Raw genomic sequence first — 18,903 nt, 5'->3', positions numbered from 1 at the left:
CATCCCTAGTAGTCCACAACTATGTAGTGAGATCTTATAGGACAGGAGAAATGATGTTTAAGCGCATGTACTGCCCTTGCAGGGAACTCAAGTTCAGTGTCTAGCACCCACATTTGGAAGCTCATAACTGCTTATAACTCCAGGTCCATGGTGATTCAGTAGCTCCAGCTTCCACAAGCATCTGTACTCACATGCAAGTCCCCAAACATATACACACACTTAAAATGAAAATAAATATTTACAAAATTAAAAGCCCCCACTCTTGACGATACCATGTCCTTTGGAATAGAGAGGAATCAAACTGGAACCGAAATGGAAGTTCTTCCCTTCTGGCTAGCTATCGCAGTACCAGAAGGTGCTATGCAGGATCATGGGGAAGAAGTCTTCAACAGTCTCATATAGTGAGAACCCTGCACACTATGTAACTGATTCACACAGTCCGAGTCCTGCATACTTTGTAACTGATTCACACAGTCTGAGTCCTGCATACTTTGTAACTGACTCACAGTGTGAACCCTGCACACTATGAAACTGACTCAGGGTGAACCCTGCACACTATGTAACTGGCCTGCTGGGTCTGATGTGCTCATTGGTGTGGTAGTGGTGTTGTTATTATAGGTGTGCTGACTAGTGTTGCTAATTTTACAGAAAAGAGAGTCATCTGGAGAATAAGTCTCCGTGCATGTCTTTGGGGATTATCTTGCTATGGGGTGACCCATTTTAATTATAGGTAGGACCATTCCTTGGGCAGGGCATCCTAGACTGTATAACATGGAGAAAAAGAACTGAGCACTAACAAGTAGACATTTATTTCTCTCTGTTTCCTCATTGTGGATGCAATATTGCTTTACTTACTGAGTCATCTTCCCAGCTCCATACAAAAAAAAAAGTACCTTCTTATACATACCATTAGAAAGAAAACATCATTGCTTTGCCAATCAGTAACAAGAGATGACTGCAAAATTCCAAGCATGAGAACATTTGGCTGACAAAATAGAGGACATGTGTCCTTGAAGAATAAGGAATAGAATTTTACTACTTATATTACATCAAACACTTCCACATGGCTGAAGACCTGAAAATCAATGATACTCCCAGAAGGGGACAGTGGTATGTCTTTGGGTAGGAAAAATTTCTTATGATACTAAATGATATGAACCATATAATAGAAAATTAGTCTCCAAGTGGGTTCCCTAGTAAGGAAGCAGGGGCTGTCTCTGACATGAACTCAGTGGCTGGCTCTGTGATCACCTCCCCCTGGTGGGGGGAGCCTTACCAGGCCACAGAAGAAGACAATGCAGCCAGTCCTGATGAAACCTGATAGGCTAGGGAAGGGGAGGAGGAGCTCCCTATCTGTGGATTAGGGGAGGGGCATAGGAGGAGAAGAGGGACTGGGAGGAGATGGCTATAGCCAGGACACAAAGTGAATAAAATATAATATTTAATAAATAAAAAGAAAATTAGTAATTGGCTTCACAAGAAAAATTACCTTTTTTTTAATGTAGCTCTGGAACTAAGGCAAAATAATCAGGGCTCATGAATCTCAATATATTCCAACCCAGAGATTCCCTATCATTCATGGAGGCTGGGCCAAAGAATAGAGTCTTCACCTTCAGAATCACTTTTGGAGGACTTGGCTTCAGCACAGAGCAATCTAGGGCAGGATGAGAAATGATGAAATCATGTGTTTCTCTGAAGCAATCCTCCCACTGGAGCTGGGGTAGAAGGACCCTGTGTGATTGGCTGTAGACTCTCCGCAGTGCAGTTTCTGCTGTGCTGAGATGGATGTGAGTGAGAACGGAAGAGGTCTTGATTCACAGTTTCTCATCTTTAAGTTTTTGCTTTTTGCCCTTAACACCACATCTAGAGCCTTCAAGTGTCAAAGAAGCATGTTGGAACAGGGTATCAGAAGTAGTTTTGGAAATGTTGGATTTAAATACATTTAAAATTTTTTTCCAAGGTCTGATAATTTATTTGTTATTCTTTTTTAATTTTAATTTTATTAATTACAGTTTATTCACTTTGTATCCCAGCTATAGCCCCCTCCTCCATCCTTTCCCTATCCCACTCACCCTCCCTCGTCTCCTCCCGTGCCTCTTCCCCAGTCCAATAATAGGGGGAGGTCTTCCTCCCCTTCCCTCTGACCCTAGTCTATCAGGTCTCATCAGGTCTGGCTGCATTGGCTTCCTCTGTGGTCTGGTAAGGCTGTTCCCCCCTCAGGTGGAGGTGATCAAAGAGCAGGCCAATCAGTTCATGTCAGAGACAGTCCCTGTTCCTATTACAGAGGAACCCTCTTGGACACTGAACTGCCATGGGTTACATCTGTGCCGGGGTTCTAGGTTATCTCCATGAATGGTCCTTGGCTGGAGTATCAGTCTCAGAAAAGACCCCTGGGCCCAGATTTTTTGGATCTGTTGCTCTCCTTGTGGAGCTCCTGTCCCCTCGAGGTCTCTTAGTGAATATTTGTGATGTAGCTTTGGTTTGTGGTCCCTTGAAAGAAATTTGTTACATTTCATCTATCAGAATCATGTGTTTTTATTTCAAATGAGAATTAGTTTTCTTGCCTTCAGAACTCACTAGTGTCTCAAATATAAATCCCAATGTGAATAAGGATGTGCAGGGAGCATGAAAAGAGATGTATAGAGTATAGAAAGTCTGGCAGAGAGTTTGGGTTTTAATTGCTTGATAAGTGGCAAAAATGCTGACTCTCAGCCTCTCTCCACAAAACAGCTCTTCTATTTGACCCACCTCCCCAGAAGATACTTCAGTGCCCCAAATACAACTTGTGGTGGACACTCTGGAGTGGCTCCCATCACCTCACATTTCTACTTTGTGTCATGCCTTTTCCCCCGAGCGTGGGTGCGTGGGTGGGATGAGTGATGTGTTAACCATTAGAATTTTCTAAAGATGAGAGAGTATATGTGATTGACTGTGCATTACTAGGACAGTGAGGTAGCTCAGTGGGAACTGGCTGCCAAGCCTGAGGAGCTGAAGTCAATCTCCGAGACTTGCAAAGTAGAAGAAAAGCATTGTCCTCTGGCCTCTGCATATGCACCATTAATGCCTATGCCCACCCTGTATGCACACAATGAATGAAAGAATGTAATAAAAGGCAAATATAAATTGTTATGTTACAAAAGGCTGTAACATGGATCTTGCAAGAAGACTTTCTCTGTGGACTTAGAGGAAGCAAGACACCACTTGGGGAAGACTCAAATGGCAAGAAACTGACGGCAGCCTTTGACCAGTAGCTGGCAAAAAGTTGAGGCCATCTGTCTAGCAGCCTGTGAAATAATGAGTATTGCCAACAACCACATGACCTTGGGAGTGATTTCTCCCTATCTAAGCTTTGGTGAACCTTCATTACAGCCTTCCAATACCACAGCAAACAGCCCAGCTAAATGTGCTGACAGGTGACCTGCAGTGACTTTGACATAATAGATGCTATTTTAATTTGCTAAATTCTAGTATTGTTTTACAGCAATAAGAAACTAATGTAGATGTTTGGTCCTCAAGATAACCATTGTTTATTATAATATTTATGCTTCGTTTTATTAATTTTTTTACATTTATGGATTTGCAAGTATTTATGCATGTGTGTGTGTCTCTGTGCTATGGTGGACACATGGACGTGAGAGGACAACTTACTAGCAGGAGTTGGCTTTCCACCATGTAGAGTCTGGGGATCAAACTCCAGCTGTCAAGTTCAATAGCAAGGCAAGCACCCTCACGCGGCCCTGGCACACTGTTGCTGCTGCTCCTCCTTCTCCTCCAAAACGTCTTATTACATCCTGGCTATCCTCGAACTTTCAGCTTTTCTGCTTCAGCCAGTGGGACGTTGGGATTCTAGATGTATAATTCCATATTCAGCTTCATTACCATATTTTGGTCAGAGGAGACTTAGAGAGCTCGGGTTCTTTGGATCCTTGAAGAAAAGTTCGCTGTTTTACTAACGGCGCCTGTGGTGGCTGGCTGGCGTATAGATTATTAGCCTCTAAAGGCTCAGGCATTTGAACGCTTGGTCCCAGAGTTGGTGGACGGTTTATGAAGGACTACAATATGTGGCCTTTTTAGAGGTGTGTCACTGCAAACGGTCTTTGAGGCTTCACACCAGGCATATTCTCTCCTCCTCTGCCTCCGTTTTGCCAGTAAGATGTAGGTGTTGGGCTACTGCCTTACCCCATGACTCCCTGCCAGCCAGCACAGCCCCTCCATGTCGATCCATGGAGCTGCCAGCAAGTCCCCCAATTAAATGCTTTCTTATAAAAATAAGTTGTCTTGTCATGACGTCTCTTCACAATAACTAAGACGGTGACTTGGTGACCGTATTTCTCAAGGCAAAGGACATATTTTCCCTTATTTGTAGAATGATACTGCATATACTGTTTTTACAGTTTTCTGCTCAAATTCACGAATTTTCATGTGTCATGTTAAGAAGAATTGTCAACATACATTCCAGATACTGTTTAAAAGGTGGTAACAATCTAATATAAGTTTACTATCCTAACCAGTTTTAATAAACTCAGTTGTAAATGAATCTCTCAAACCGTTTCACCTTACACATCTGTAACTCTTCTCTCATCAAACACAAACTCCCCTTCTCATCTCCTTACCCCTAAGAGCCACTACTCTCTTTTATGAATCTATTTTTAGAAAGCTCATATACGTGGAACCACACAACATTTAGTTTTTAATTTTTTGAAAATTATTTTCTACGTCTGGATGTTTTGCCTGTGTGTGCATATGCACCAGGTGCATGCAGCGCCGTGGAGGGAAGAGCAGGATGTCAGGTCTCCTGGGACTGCAGTTACTGAGGGTTGTGAGCTGCCATACAGGTGTCGGGGGTCAGAGTCTGGTCCTCGCTGAGAGCATCAAGGGTGGCTAACAATTCAGCTATCTCGACAGCTACACAGTGTTATTTAAATTTTTTTTTATTAATTATTTATTATAGTTTATTGTATCCCAGCTGTGACTCCCTCCCTGATCTCCTCCCAATCCCACCCTCCCTCCCTCTTCTCCTCCCTATGCCCCTCCCCTAGTCTACTGATAGGGGAGGTCCCACAGTCTTATTTTTAAGTTCCTGGTTTATAGATTTTTTTTTTAATTTATTTTTTTACACTTTATTCACTTTGTATCTCCCCATAAGCCCCTCCTTCCTCTCCTCCCGGTCTCACCCTCCCTCCCCCTTCTTCACGCATGCCCCTCTCCAAGTCCACTGATAGGGGAGGTCCTCCTCTCCTTCCTTCTGATCTTAGTCTATCAGATCTCATCAGGAGTGGCTGCATTGTCATCTTCTGTGGCCTGGTAAGGCTGCTCCCCCCTCAGGGGGAGGTGATCAAAGAGCATCAGCATCACAAGCTAATGACAAATTACCTGAATATTTTGGTCTGAGAATATACAGACAACAGTATGTAGTGAATGAGCCCATATTAGTAGGGAAAAACAACTAATTTTTCATACTTTGGTTGATATTCCTACAAGAATATTTATAGAGATAATAAATATACAATATGTGAAATAGACATTATAGCTAAAAAATCTAATTCATACCGTTCCTATAGAGAAGCTGCTAAACCAATAATAAAACAGAAAACTATAATTACATAAGATACAGTTACATAGAGCACAACAAACACTATTTTTTTTTAATAAACATATGAGGAGTTACCATCTGTTAAGGCTTCAATCCTATTGTCCACTCATAGAGACAACTGCTTTGAAATCCTAGTTATCATACTCTTAAAAACATCAAGAGTAAGAATTATCTGACAACCCAATTACATAATTTACCATTCCCAATTATGAACCATTCAGAATTTATTACTATAATTAGTTTCATTGATCAAGCACGGAGGAGAATTCACCTGCAAGTTTTCTCTCAGTTTTTTCATTGCAAATGACAGACACATTTTTTTTTTTTTCTGAAAAACAAGTGACTTCTCAAGATTCCCATACAGATGCACACATGCAGTTAAGTAGCTCAGACACATCACCTTAGACTGACATTTTCATTTGGCTCACTTAGGTCGACCTATTTTTCTTTTCACTTTGGCTTTTCAGTTGTTGCTCACTGCGCTGCAGTATGTAGACCAACTGCTTAAGCTGCCAGACAGCGGGAGGACCAGTCAGCTGTGGCTTTACACTGAGCTTTGATTTTACTGTTTACAGGTATGGCTAAGTGGAATGTTCACTCTTCATAGTCTGTCTAGTTTTTAAAATTGCTTGAGCCATATTTAAAAACATGATTCAAACTCTATAGGCCAGCTATAGTACATTTTTAAAAAGGTATTTCTTTTATTTTTGAGGTTATAAAATAATTACATCATTTCCCCCTTCCTTGTCCTCCATCCAAATCCTACCATACACCCCTCCATGCTCTCTTCCAAATTCATGTTCTCTCTATATCTTTTTATTTCAAATTTGTTATTTGGGAGGGATTGGATACACGGTGATTCAATTTCCTGAAAGTGCAAATCTAAGATTTTCTCTACTGTGGCCTCCTTTGAACTGTAGACTCACCCTTTGAAACATTTGTGATACTTTTCTTAGGAAATCATATAGCTACAAATATTTCATAAAGACCACAAAATGTGGGATCTTACACAGTTTACTAAGTTCCTGAGAACATCAGAAGACACGATGTTTCATGCCAGATGATCTAGTCCACAATGAGGCTTCTCCCGTTTGTCCTCAAGGCTGCTTTGTCAACAGTTATTGTATTTCAATGGTAGTTATTTAATCAGCTATGTTTACTTGCTGCCCACACACTGAATAATCCTATAGCACCATATTCAGATTTATAAAGGGCAACTTCTTAATACATTTAAGGCCTTCGAGTTCTTCATAATCTAACATCAGGCACTGATAGAAAGGACATACTAAATACATATAATTGTACTTGGCAGATAGGGTAGTAGGACACTTCTTTCTTTCTCTCTCTCTCTGCTCCACACAGTGTGTGTGTGTGTGTGTGTGCACGTATGTGCAATGGAAATAAGAAGATAACAGACATTATAGATAATGAAAGGTACAGAAAGATAACCTTTTAACATAAATTTGAAAGATGGTTTTTGGTTAGGAAAAAAATTACCTTTTTTTTTTTGTAATAGCAAAAAGGATGCTAGGGATTGCCTGAATTGGAGCTACTTGGTTCAGGATGTAAAAGCATATGAGTGGAATGAAGTATAGGAGGAGGGCAACAGTCATTACAAGCAGTCAAATGACTGAAGTTAATAGTGCAGGACAGTGGTTTTGATTGGTTTCTGTGGTTATGATTAAGATAAAGTGGATGAAGAATAGGTTATCTGGGAAGAGGGGAAACTCGTCCAATCATGAGTATTAGAGGCAATAAAGATCCAGACTTGGGCTACAGCTACAAAATTAAGTTGTAATTTTCAGATGTCTTCAGGGGGCCTCCAATCAACTTAACATCCAAATACAATATAAGAAATCCCTAGGGAAAAATATTTCCAAACATTTTGCCTGTTGTCATAGATACTTCAGTACTAAAAGGAAGAAAAAAACATACTTTCAAAGGAAACACGAGATGGCAGCAGTTTTATCATATAAGGAGAAAGACTGGGAAAGGAAACCATTTGAAATTATTTTTTAAAATAAGAAATACAGAGTCTCTTATTCTTTCTGCCCTGTGTTTCTTTGCAGTACAGAGGCTGTTTAGTCACTGGCTGCATTCTGAAGCATGTGTGGGTTCCTCTGACAATGGTAAATGCCTCCACTGCACAAGACTGTTGCTGTTTTCTGCAGATTACTGTTGGTTTTCACTGTCTGTCGCAAAAGAGTCCTGTACAGTACAGATTTGTTTTAAATGTTCCAGCATCGTTTTTTCTTTCTCTTCCAGTATTTCATCTTTCCTCATTTCCCACCTAAAAGAAAAAAAATAATAAACACAGTATTTTTTATAACTTTTAAACAATAAACACACATACACACACACACACTGATTATATAGTCACTGATTTATTGGGGTGTCAGGTTTCCTTGTCTGTTCTCTACTGACTGCCTCTTGGGTAACTGTTCATTGGCATGACTTGTGGATGAATGGGAGAGGAAAACAAAGTCATACTTGAGAGGCCAATTGAGCACAAAATTTTCATGTATTTTGTCAAATGTGGTTTCTGTATTTTCCAGATTTAAAAGTGCATATAATACATTTCTTTTCCTACATGCGGTGTAAAGTGCTTCAGGTCACAGGGAAGTTTGCAGTAAGAAAATATCAACTGAACCAGCTCACTTGAAGGGACAGCAACCTAACACTAGAAATGCAATCAGTCTGGGAATAATCAAGGTAAACCTCAAAAAAAAAAAAAAAAAAAAAAAGAAGCAAAGACTAGCAAGTTTCTATAAAACACTCACTTGAATTCTTTATAGTCCTGAACAATTAGGCACTATAAAGCCAAGTATAAGAATCTAGACCTGTATAAATATATAACCTTGCAACGTAAATGAAATAACTTCACTGTTTATTTCCTTGCATATAGCATACAGCAGCACCTGAAACTTGCCGGGGCACACTGCACCTGGAATTGCAACAGGAAGGAAATCTTCTGTTACTTCCTTCCTTTCAGTGCCGCTCTATCCGAAGGGCCTGCTGTCAGGGCTCACTGGCGTCCCCACTCCAGTGGACAGGCAGCTCTCACTGACCATCCTCCTAACGCTCTCTGTGCTTTTAGCATCAGAGCCTCCAGTTAACACACAGTCTCACAGAGTGCGTGAGTGCAGGGCTCAGCTTGTTGGTTCTGTCTGAACAGTGCAAAGAAAGCACAGACATGTTTTCCATAGACGCTTCAGGTTTCCTGTTGCAATGCAGCTTCCACGCTCTCTGGGCAGCCATGAGCATTTGCTTACATGTCAGAGGGAGGGGAGGCTTAGACGGCCACACTACACCTCCTGGTCATTCACCCTTTACCTGGGCTTTTCCTCACCATCTGGGTCCAGTCCAGTGTGGACCGTAAGTCCTCTACCTGACCCCTCATGGTAGGAATTAGATCACCATCTATAGAAACTTTGAGAGAACTTGAAAGATGAAAATAATTTTCACTACTACGTTATTAAAAAAATCATATCATCTGAGCAAATACTTCCAAAATAAATTATTTTGAGATTTATAATTTGCCCTACAAAGTCACCTTGTCCTTTAATGGAAGCTTTGAGATGGCATCTTGGTAGGTATCTCAAGCTGGCTTGGAACTTGCTCTGTATTTCAGGGTGCTTGAGAACTCTCTTTCTCTCTTAAAATCTATTTATTTATTTATTTATTGTATGAGTGTTTTGTCTACTGGTATTTCTGTTTGCCATTCTGTGCCTGGTCCCAGTGGAGGTCAGAAGAGGGCTCCAGATCGCCTGTTAAAGGAGTTACACTATGTGAGTGCTAGGAATTGAACTCAGGCATTCTGCAAGAGCAGCTAATGCTCTTAAGAGCTGAGCCGTCTGTCCAGCCCCACCCTTTGGTTTAGGATTCTTGATCCTCCTGCCCCACCCTCCTCAGTGTTGGGATTACAAGTGTGCACCACTATGTCTCATGTGGAATTTGAATGTGAAAACATGTTAAAACTACCTATTTCATAAACATGTATTGGGGAATTATTATAATTATGTCTTTCACACTGAATTCCACAATGGAGAGAGAAATAATACTAACAAATTAGACAGCACTGTGGGACTCTGCTGTTGAAGCCTGGCATATCCGGAGAGCCAACTGAGCTCGGCCTATTTTCTCAGCCAGGTTCTTTCTCCACCAGATCTGGTAGGGTGCATCACATATCCCGCAGAGAGGATCACAGGTCTGACCCTTTCCTGATAAGAAAACCTGTTTATCAGGCACCTGGGGCTTCCTGGAGATACCCACCCTATGCTAGAGAGATGCCCTGGTCTCCTGGCTTAGTTCTTCCCCCTCCCACAGGATAATTAAGTACTATGTTCTCCTCCCTAGATCACCGTGCTGCTGCATGGAGATGAGGTCCTGTACCGAGACATGTAAATTAAGTATCCCTGCACCTCTGATTCATAAATTAAACACATTCACTCTAGACACCCTCCCACTGCCCAAAGTTTGTAAGTCCTTGATTTCACATGAAATAAACATGTGTGCTGCGTGCTACCATCAGCTTTTCACCACGGCCACCTGAGATTTATTCTGTGGCAGTGAGGGCTCCCCTCCTTCCTGGAGATTTCACCACTAAGCTCTTGGGGTCTGGCTGCCAGCTAGGCTGGCTGTACACTGCCCAATCGCCACAAGCGGCCAGAGGGCCAGCCACGCACTGCTGGCTGCTGTGAGCTTCCGCTGTTCATTGGGGTGCAGTACTGTCTCACCAGACCTGCCTTCCGGGCAGTTTCAGGCCTCTGCGATGCTAACTGAGGAGCAGCAACACTTCAGTGTTGCCATGGGGCTTTGGAACACCTGAATTTCCACTGCCGCCATCGATCTCATTTCAAAAGAGCTAACTAACTCTATCACTCTGTGGAAAACTCTTTCCACACCCTGGTCGGGCACATGGGCCTAGCCCTGAAGTGCTCCAGCCATTTCCTGGGAGAAACAAAATGCTGATCCTCACTGCTTTGTTCTTCGTCTGGAAGCCAACAGCTGCGGCCCAGACTTCTGCTGGAAAAACGACACCGCACTAGCTGTAGGTCGTTTTAAGCGCTTTAGAGATTCCTCTTTAAGTTCTTCAAATGTTAGTATTTTAAGTCTACGAATGAGAATGAACCAAGGCACACCAGGATAAAGTCACTTGGATGTCAACTCTAGAAAGCAGATGAGATATGTATGACAAGCATGTCCACAGCCTTAGGACGATATAATGGATGCCAACAATTAGTCTTCAAAATAGTTGGGGCATGGGCAGGCGAGGTGGCTCAGGGGGTAAAGGCTCTTCCCACAAAGCCTCACAGCCTAAGTCAATCCTGACAGCCTATATGGTAGGAGTGAACTGAGTCCCGAACGCTCTCCTCTGACCTCCACCCACACCACGTGATGCCCCAGCCCCCAAAGCCATTACGAAAATACCTGAGGTAGGGAAATGGCCCAATTGTTGGCCATTTCCTAGCATATGCCAGAACTAGGGTTTCATTCCAAGTTAAAGAAAAAATAGTTCATTTTATGAAAAATATTTCCTAAATTGCGTCAGATATTAAATAGAAGTAAGGATCGTATACTTTTATGCACAATCCAAACACGTTTGCCTTCCTCCTGCCCCCTTCCCTGTATGTAAAGGTGCTAATATTGCCTGAGTAAATGAATTATTTTAAGAACATCAACAGAAGAAAATATGTAATGCACACATAAATATTTTGATCATTGTCTCTACTTGTGAAGTGAAGATTAAAAGCAGTCTCTCTTCTTCATTAAAAATCTGTATAATTAATGTAATTTAAATGAATCATATACATAATAGAGTCCATGATAACGATTCTTAAGCTTCATGACAATTATAGCACATCACAGTATAATTGAATGCTAGTAATTAATGACATTAAACAAAATTATTTACCTACCATAGCATATATCTGCTTTATGTTTATAAGGAAGAAATCGTTTTATACAAGGATAACAACAGACATGGGGTATAAAGGTAATAGATTACATTTTTCTAATTATTTTATTATTGTTAGATAAAAGCACCAGATACTTGAGGTGTTTGTCACAATCATGCTACATGTCACACTCATACCCTGATAAGAGGAGTTTATCTCAAACTGCTAATACAGTGCAAAACCAAATTTCGTCGAGTTACCAGGAGGGAAACTAATCTACCAATTTGTCAAATACCGATGTACAACACATTCAAACTCGCTATCTGCAGCTTCTCCCGACATAGTAAACATCTGTGATGGAAGCATTTCCCAACGGAAATCAGAAGGGCTGAGAACCATGAATTCTACTACTCACTGAAAAGCTTTAGCGCAAACATGTGGTCACTCTAATTTTGTTCATCCTGACTTCGTAGCCTGTTTCTTTTACTAAGTTTCCTAGCTGCACACCATTCTTTAAGAAATTCAGCTACACTCGCTTTGCTATGTTTTTTTATACGGACGAGCAGTAGAATCTCATTAGATCCCACTGATCTACGTCGTAAGTATCTCTACCTTCTAGAAGAGATCCCATCCGTACGTTGCCTGGTGGCTAGTAGAGACTCCAACTAAAACCTTTCCGGAGATAGTCCACGCTGTAAGTAGTCAGCTCCACCCTGATTGACATGGGTGTTCTAAGCCTTCACCTATTTCTCCTTCACTTACATGGTTACAGCAGGACAGCAGCAGTGTCTGGTGGCCACTGCAAATATCTTAACATGAGGTACTGCTTATGGCTCTTGAATGTATCAGATCATGGGCTCAGAATTTTCTATTCCTTTTCACTTTGGTGGGCAATAGTTTGTTTATGGTTCCTAGGAACACTTAAGGTATCACAAATAAAAGTCACATATCAGTGAATAGCTGTTGTGGTGACTGATCTTGTGGAACCTTGTCTTGGAGGAGCATTTTGTGGGGGACTGTGTTACAGAGCCAACCAGGAGTGCCATGATTGGGGACACCGTTAATCATGGCATAGGTCAATGGTAGCACCAGTCCAGTTATCAAAAGAGGCAAATCCTGCAGGGCCTTTAATGTGGGAAATCAATCATGTCTGGAACATGAGCCTTAACCCTGGAACTGCTCTGACTTTGAGATGAATTGGAACCTACGGCTTGCTAGTTGAATTCTCTCAGGAGTTTCTGAACCTCCCTGTCTCAGTGTTTTATCTGTGGAACCATGCCAGGAGAGTTTGGGTGGACTACAGCCATATGCACTTTTATCTGGGCCCTCTGTGACTGATCCCACACAACACAGAGGTTAGTAGCTCTGATGGAGACCACCAAGATGCCACACCCCACAACCCTAAAATGGTTACCATTTGGACTTTTTCCACAAAGCAATTTTGCCAGTCTTTGTTCTGTAAGGGCCACTGTAACTGGGAAGGACGCTGGGGCATATGTAGGGTGTTTGTTTTCCTGATGTGGTATTTGGTGTTCCTAGTGGGACCCAGGGAACAAAATGGGAAGTGACTTTCATCCACAGCAATCCCACACAATGAGGCTATGTCCTCCCAAAGTTTTCACAGCAACCCTGATGAGAAACATTTGTTCTAGAAGCTTTAACCACATTGAATAGTAATCAGAATATTAAAATACTAAGAATCCCTATCTAGTTTCTTATTTTAATTGAAATGGCTTAAGTGTTGTTTGCTGAAGAGAGTTTAGGAGGCAGGATGAAGCCAGGATTTGAATTCTTTATAAGCTCTGTGATTTTGGGTAAGGCAGAATAGAACTGAGACCGATTTTCTATCTATAAAATGGGAATTCACAAAAGTTCAATGATGATAAAATGAAAATAAAAAAAAATAATGTCTTGTTCCTAGCAAGCACTCAATGAGTGACATATTTTTGTTGTTTTCGGGCTTCTTTGGCGTATTGGTTTTGGTTGCAAGTAGGGAAAATCTTTCTGTGGTGGGTCTTACTTTTCTCATGGAACAAATAATCCCAAAGGGAAGTGAAGCCTGGCATTGGTTAAGTAGACCCATGACAGAGATGCTGTCACTGTGGTTTTCTCTTCTTTTACATCACACCATGCTCCCCTGGGTGGCTGTCGTGACATCAGCCAGCCAGCCATGTTCAGGGGCAGAAGAAGGAAGAAGGCATCTGTTTCTTTTAATTAGAATTGTATGATTTATCCCAGATTCTTTGCCGAAGACACTGAAGCCACATTGTTTGGGATTGAATCCTGATTCTACCTCTTACTAAATACATGATAATGAACAAGTGTTTTAATCTGTCTGTAAATCAGATTTTATCAGTTTTAAAATAGGCGATACTGCCAGTATCCATTCCAGTATTACAAACAGTAGGTGAGTTATAGATGCCAAATGCTTCATAAAATGTTACTATCTTATTAGACTCTACTTGAACAAAGAGGAATTGCAGAGTTCTTGGATCCATGCTCTTCTTCCTGTTTCATGACTTTCACATTGCTTTATCTGAGAAATCATCTTTCAAATACATAGACAAGGAAGGATGCTATGTATGGCATTTCTCTTCCTCAGTGCTGATATACACATCTATGATCCTCTCATCTCTCTTCTCTTCTGTGAAGGATCTTTGCATGCTGATCTACTCTTTAGCCCACCCTGGCTGAAGTTGTTCTCTTTTGATTATTTCTGTTGTATTTTTAGATACAGTGATAATATGGCATCCGATCATAATGTTGGCATTTCTACTTAAATGCCAATAAAATACTTCAATATAAAAATGTAACTTGAAATAAGCCTCCGATGCAATGTGATTATTAAACATTTATGTGGCCCTTTGTATTTACAAAGTGTTTTACAGTTATTTATTAGTTAATTGTGCCATTAAAAACATTAACCATCTGGCCCAATTAATGATTTGAAATTGTCCTACCAGTTGGTGGCTAAGCAGTGAACGGTGAAGTCATATTACATTTTGTTATTCTAAAAAAAAAGGGGGGGGGCTTTTTGTACTTCTCTGCATAGCATAGCAAGTCCCCATTTTCTTTATTTTGATGCTCTGCACATATGAGTCTCTTTCAGGGTCAGCCTTAGACATTTTCTCCCTCAAGAAGCCCCGCATCTGTTTCCACACATGCAGCTCCTGTCTCTTCATCTGTAATTAATTTGCTCCCTGAGATGTAATGAATTGTTCTTCAACCTCACCCCTAAGCTCTCCAAATTCATTTTCTTGATAATAATTTTTACTCTTATATTAAGTCTATTAATATTATTTATCTGAAGAAATTTGTTTGTGTCTAGAAATGGACTGTGACCATGCATTTCTCACTAATCGTGCAGGGTCTGCATGTCAGGAAACACTTTGCATCTCCTTTCCCAGTTTTGTGTACAGGAGCTACCAGGACAGGCACAGCACACTCTGAAGACATTCTCACACCCATGCATATCTCACTGCCCTAGATCAGGAGCTCTTGACATCAGAGCTGTTTGCATCTCAATTCCATGACCCTGAGGCACTGACTTGTCAAAGAGCACCTGACTAGAGGCTTGGCAGCCTCCCGCTCTAGCCTGGTCACAGCTTCCGCTGCCTTTTTGCAAGGAGAGGATTGTCATGCTAATAAGAATGACACCTGTCTTGTTTCCAGTGCTTATATTCCCCAGTTTGACCTCTATCCACCTGAAGTTCCTCTCCCTTCACCCCAAGCCAGCTCCTTCTCCCTCAGACTACGCCCACAGCCCACCTTTCATTCAGTCCTTCCAAACTACCTAATCCTCTATCAAATTCAGGGAATATTTGCTTATGCTTTTTAATGATAACAAAAGAGAAATATTACTTGGCTATCCATAATTCAGAGAAATCGCCCATGGATCCAGTTTTCTAAAATGTAAGCCAATTTGTGTTTCTTCATCTCCAAAACAAGCAAGCAGGCAGGCAAACAAACACAAACTGTTTCCATCTTCCACCATGATGCCTCCACCCCTAAAACGTTCAAATGTGTTAGGCTCAGAAAGCTTATTTCCAATAACAGAATGCTCCACACACTGAACTCTCCACACCTCAAACTCACAGAATAGCTGCTTTTCGCTGTCTCTCAGAATGTAGATGTTACTATGTTATGCTTGGAGGAATTGAAATAGCCTGTAAGTTCTAGTAACACAATGGGGGGCAGTTGGTATCTCAAATAGGTATTACTTATATTAGTTATATAAATAAGATGTGAGCTTCTGAAATTCATCTTCTTTTCCTTTGTTTCTACAACAAAACTTGTTTTATAAGTCTTAAAATTTATCTTCCTGAAAATTTCTTTGCCTATTAGGCAGACCCAAGTCCTTCTAAAAATGAGATCATGATATACAGAAAAGGCAGTTAGGGCTGTGGAGAGATGACTCAATGGTGAAGACTTCTTGGGCAACCATGAACATGAGAGTCCAGAACCTACCAACCACATCAGAAGCTACTGTCCATAAGCACCTGAACCTCTGGTTACAGAGGACTAGACTCTTCTGGCTTCTGCATGCCCATAGGTATTTGTACCCTCGCCTTTACATGTGTGTGTATGTGTGTGTGCAGACATACACAGACAAGCACACACAAGCACACACACACAGACACACACACACACAGACAAGCACACATACACATGCACTTTCACTGATAAAATCTTTGCAAGACAACATTTAATTTAATGCCTGATTAACATATTTTGCCAAGGCAAAACCTCTCTAACTCTGGACAGATCTAAATCACTGGGGGCTGGAAAGATAGTTCATCAGGCAAGAGCACTGGCTGGTCTTCCAGCAGCCCAGGGTTTGAGTCCCAGCACCCACATGGCAGCTCACAACCAACTCTTGACTCCCATTCCTGGGGATATGATATCCTTTTCTGGCCTCTGGGGGCACTGAATACGTATGGTACATAGACATATTGTAAACAAAACACTCAGACCTGTGAAATAGAAATGAACAAACCTTTAAAAGTGTTCAAGTCACATATTATACCAGAATAAATTCATTTACAGGTCATCAAATATTCAAATATTTCACATCTGTTTCAATGAGGAGTAATGGTAAAAAATCAAGTGTAATATGTTCTGAAGAAACTGAAATAAAAAGGCTTCACACATTAGCTGCTTTATTGGGCTCTAGACATAGGCTTATGGCTGAGTGATCTGCTTGGTTTATGGGTCTGTTTAAGATAGTTACAAAGAGTCATGTTTTGGACAGAGTTTTAGTGCACATAATTAGTTAACCCATTCACCCAGAAAACATTCATTGAGCACATGCTGAGTCCACAGCACTGTGCTAGGTGGTAGGTGAAGGGGCCGGAGACGGCCGTGCCCTTGGTTCCTTCTACAGACTGAGGATTTATCACATGGGCAAGGCTGGATAATTACCCCAGATCCACCTGCAAAATCTCATAATAATTTCCCGCAGTATTTCAGTGGAGGTATGAAATGTCAGCGGTAATAAGAGGCTCTTGTGCCATTTCCTTAGGCTTCATCTTAGTAATTGTCTATGAGGAAGGCATAACTCAGGTGTCTCTTCCCTACTCATGAAGCAGCCTGAAGTAGCTCTAGGGAATCGTATCTTCCCCTTCTCTTTGGAAAGGCACCAACATTAAGACAGAAAGCGTTCTGAGCTTTCTGAGTAGTGAAGACGTTACTACTGAGAGTGTTTGATACTGTTCTCAGAAGGCAGTCCTTCCAGAAAGTGACTGCAATTTTCAGGGAAGGGACATGCAGGTATAAAGATTTCCTACACTTGAGAAAATGACTCTAAATGGAATGATCTGAATTTGAAGGATAGCTCCCCCAACCCAATGTACTATAGGGAACTCTAAACAGATCTTCCTGCCCCCACTTACCCAGGGCTGGGTTACACTGGGCCCCAGTTTTACATGGTACTGGCAAACAGTCTACCGAGTGAGTCATCCCACCCCATGTTTTAGCATTTCTATCATGCCGCACATAGAACACATGTCAGTCTCTTGTCTTGTACACAGGCCTTAACAACACATGCTGAAAATGTAAGATCTAGCTCCTGCCTAATGTTTTCCAGATGAGGAAAATCTGCAGTCACGTTTGCATAATGTTTTACAATCCAAATTTCAAAAACCATGCATCATTTTGTTCTGTCGCCCGCCTCAGAGGCTCCTTTTTCCTCAGGGTCCTTCTATACCCCACTCTTCCCTATTATTCCCTGTGCTCTGCCCAAAGTTTGGCTGTTAGTCTTAGCATCTGCCTGGATCCCCTGCTGGGTAGAGTCTTTCATAGGACATCTCTGGTAGGCTCTCATCCTATTCCCCCTCTTCAACCGTGTCTGGTGTCTATTCTATTTGCCCTTCTGAAAGAGAATCAAGCATCCTCTTTAGGGTCCCCCTTATTTAGCTTTTAAAAAGTGGGTACTGAAATAAACAGAGAATTTTCAACAGAGGACTACTGAATGGTGGGGAAACATTTAGAAAAATCCTCAACGTCCTTAGTCATAAAGGAAATGCATATTAAAATGATTCTGAGAGTCTATCTTGTACCCAGCAGAACATCTAAGAGCAAAAACTCAAGTGACAACACATGCAGGAGAGGATGTGGAGAAAGGGGAACACTACTCCTTTGCTGGTGGGAGTGCAAACTTGTACAACCACTTTGGAAATCAATCTGGAACTTTCTCAAAAAATTGGAAATAATGTTACCCCAAAACCCACCTATAATAATCCTGGTCATATACCCAAAGGATTCTCTAGCATACAACAAGGACATCTGCTCAAGTACATTCATAGCAGCTTTATTCATATTAGCCAGAATCTGCAAACAACCTCAGTTGTTTGATGTCTGTCAACTGAGGAATGGATACAGAAAATGTGGTACATTTACACAATGGAATACTACTCAGCTATTAAAAACAGGGAAATCATGAAATTTGCAGGCAAATGGATGGAACTAGCCTGTAATTTTTAAAATACCTTACAATTTCATTTTCTTCTCAACTTTATGTCAAATCTGTAACAGTCAAATGAGGACCCTACAAATCCTTGATCACAACTCTTAAGAATGGTGAATGTAAAAATATTTCACTTTAACAAACGTCTGGAAGTGGGTTTTGTTTGTTACAGCATCTCACTACGTAACTCCAGGCTGGCCTTCAGTTCAATATAGAACAATGACTGGCCTCAAGCTCATGATCCTCCTCAGCCTCCCGTGTAGGATCACAGGCATATGCCACCCCACCAGAGAGCCTGATAAACCTACTTACTAACAAGTTCCTTAGGCTGCATTACTTTAGGGGGATTTTAAAAAATATTATAGAGGTTCCCATAAAATTCAAAGGACATGAAACATTTGCAGAACACGGTAAATTATTTTCCCATCTTTCTCTTAGGACTTTATAAC

At 41.2% G+C, this 18,903-nt stretch overlaps 1 protein-coding gene across 3 annotated transcripts in view; it reads right to left on the bottom strand.

Annotated features, from left to right (window-relative positions):
- Positions 1 to 7,367: 7,367 nt before the first annotated feature.
- Positions 7,368 to 18,903, bottom strand: part of Kiaa0825 (KIAA0825 ortholog) — a 427,987-nt gene continuing 416,451 nt past the window's right edge. For all 3 annotated transcript variants that reach the window (XM_060383593.1, XM_060383596.1, XM_060383594.1), the window contains one exon: positions 7,368 to 7,883. In XM_060383593.1, coding sequence (XP_060239576.1) covers positions 7,766 to 7,883 — 118 coding nt within the window. In that variant the 3' untranslated portion in view covers positions 7,368 to 7,765. The remainder of the gene's footprint in view (positions 7,884 to 18,903) is intronic.

The sequence above is a fragment of the Meriones unguiculatus genome, chromosome 5 (assembly GCF_030254825.1).
Source record: "Meriones unguiculatus strain TT.TT164.6M chromosome 5, Bangor_MerUng_6.1, whole genome shotgun sequence".
Classification (NCBI taxonomy): Eukaryota; Metazoa; Chordata; class Mammalia; order Rodentia; family Muridae; genus Meriones; species Meriones unguiculatus.
The sequence above is the reverse complement of the archived record's forward strand: the minus strand, read 5'-3'. Positions and strand labels throughout refer to the sequence as shown.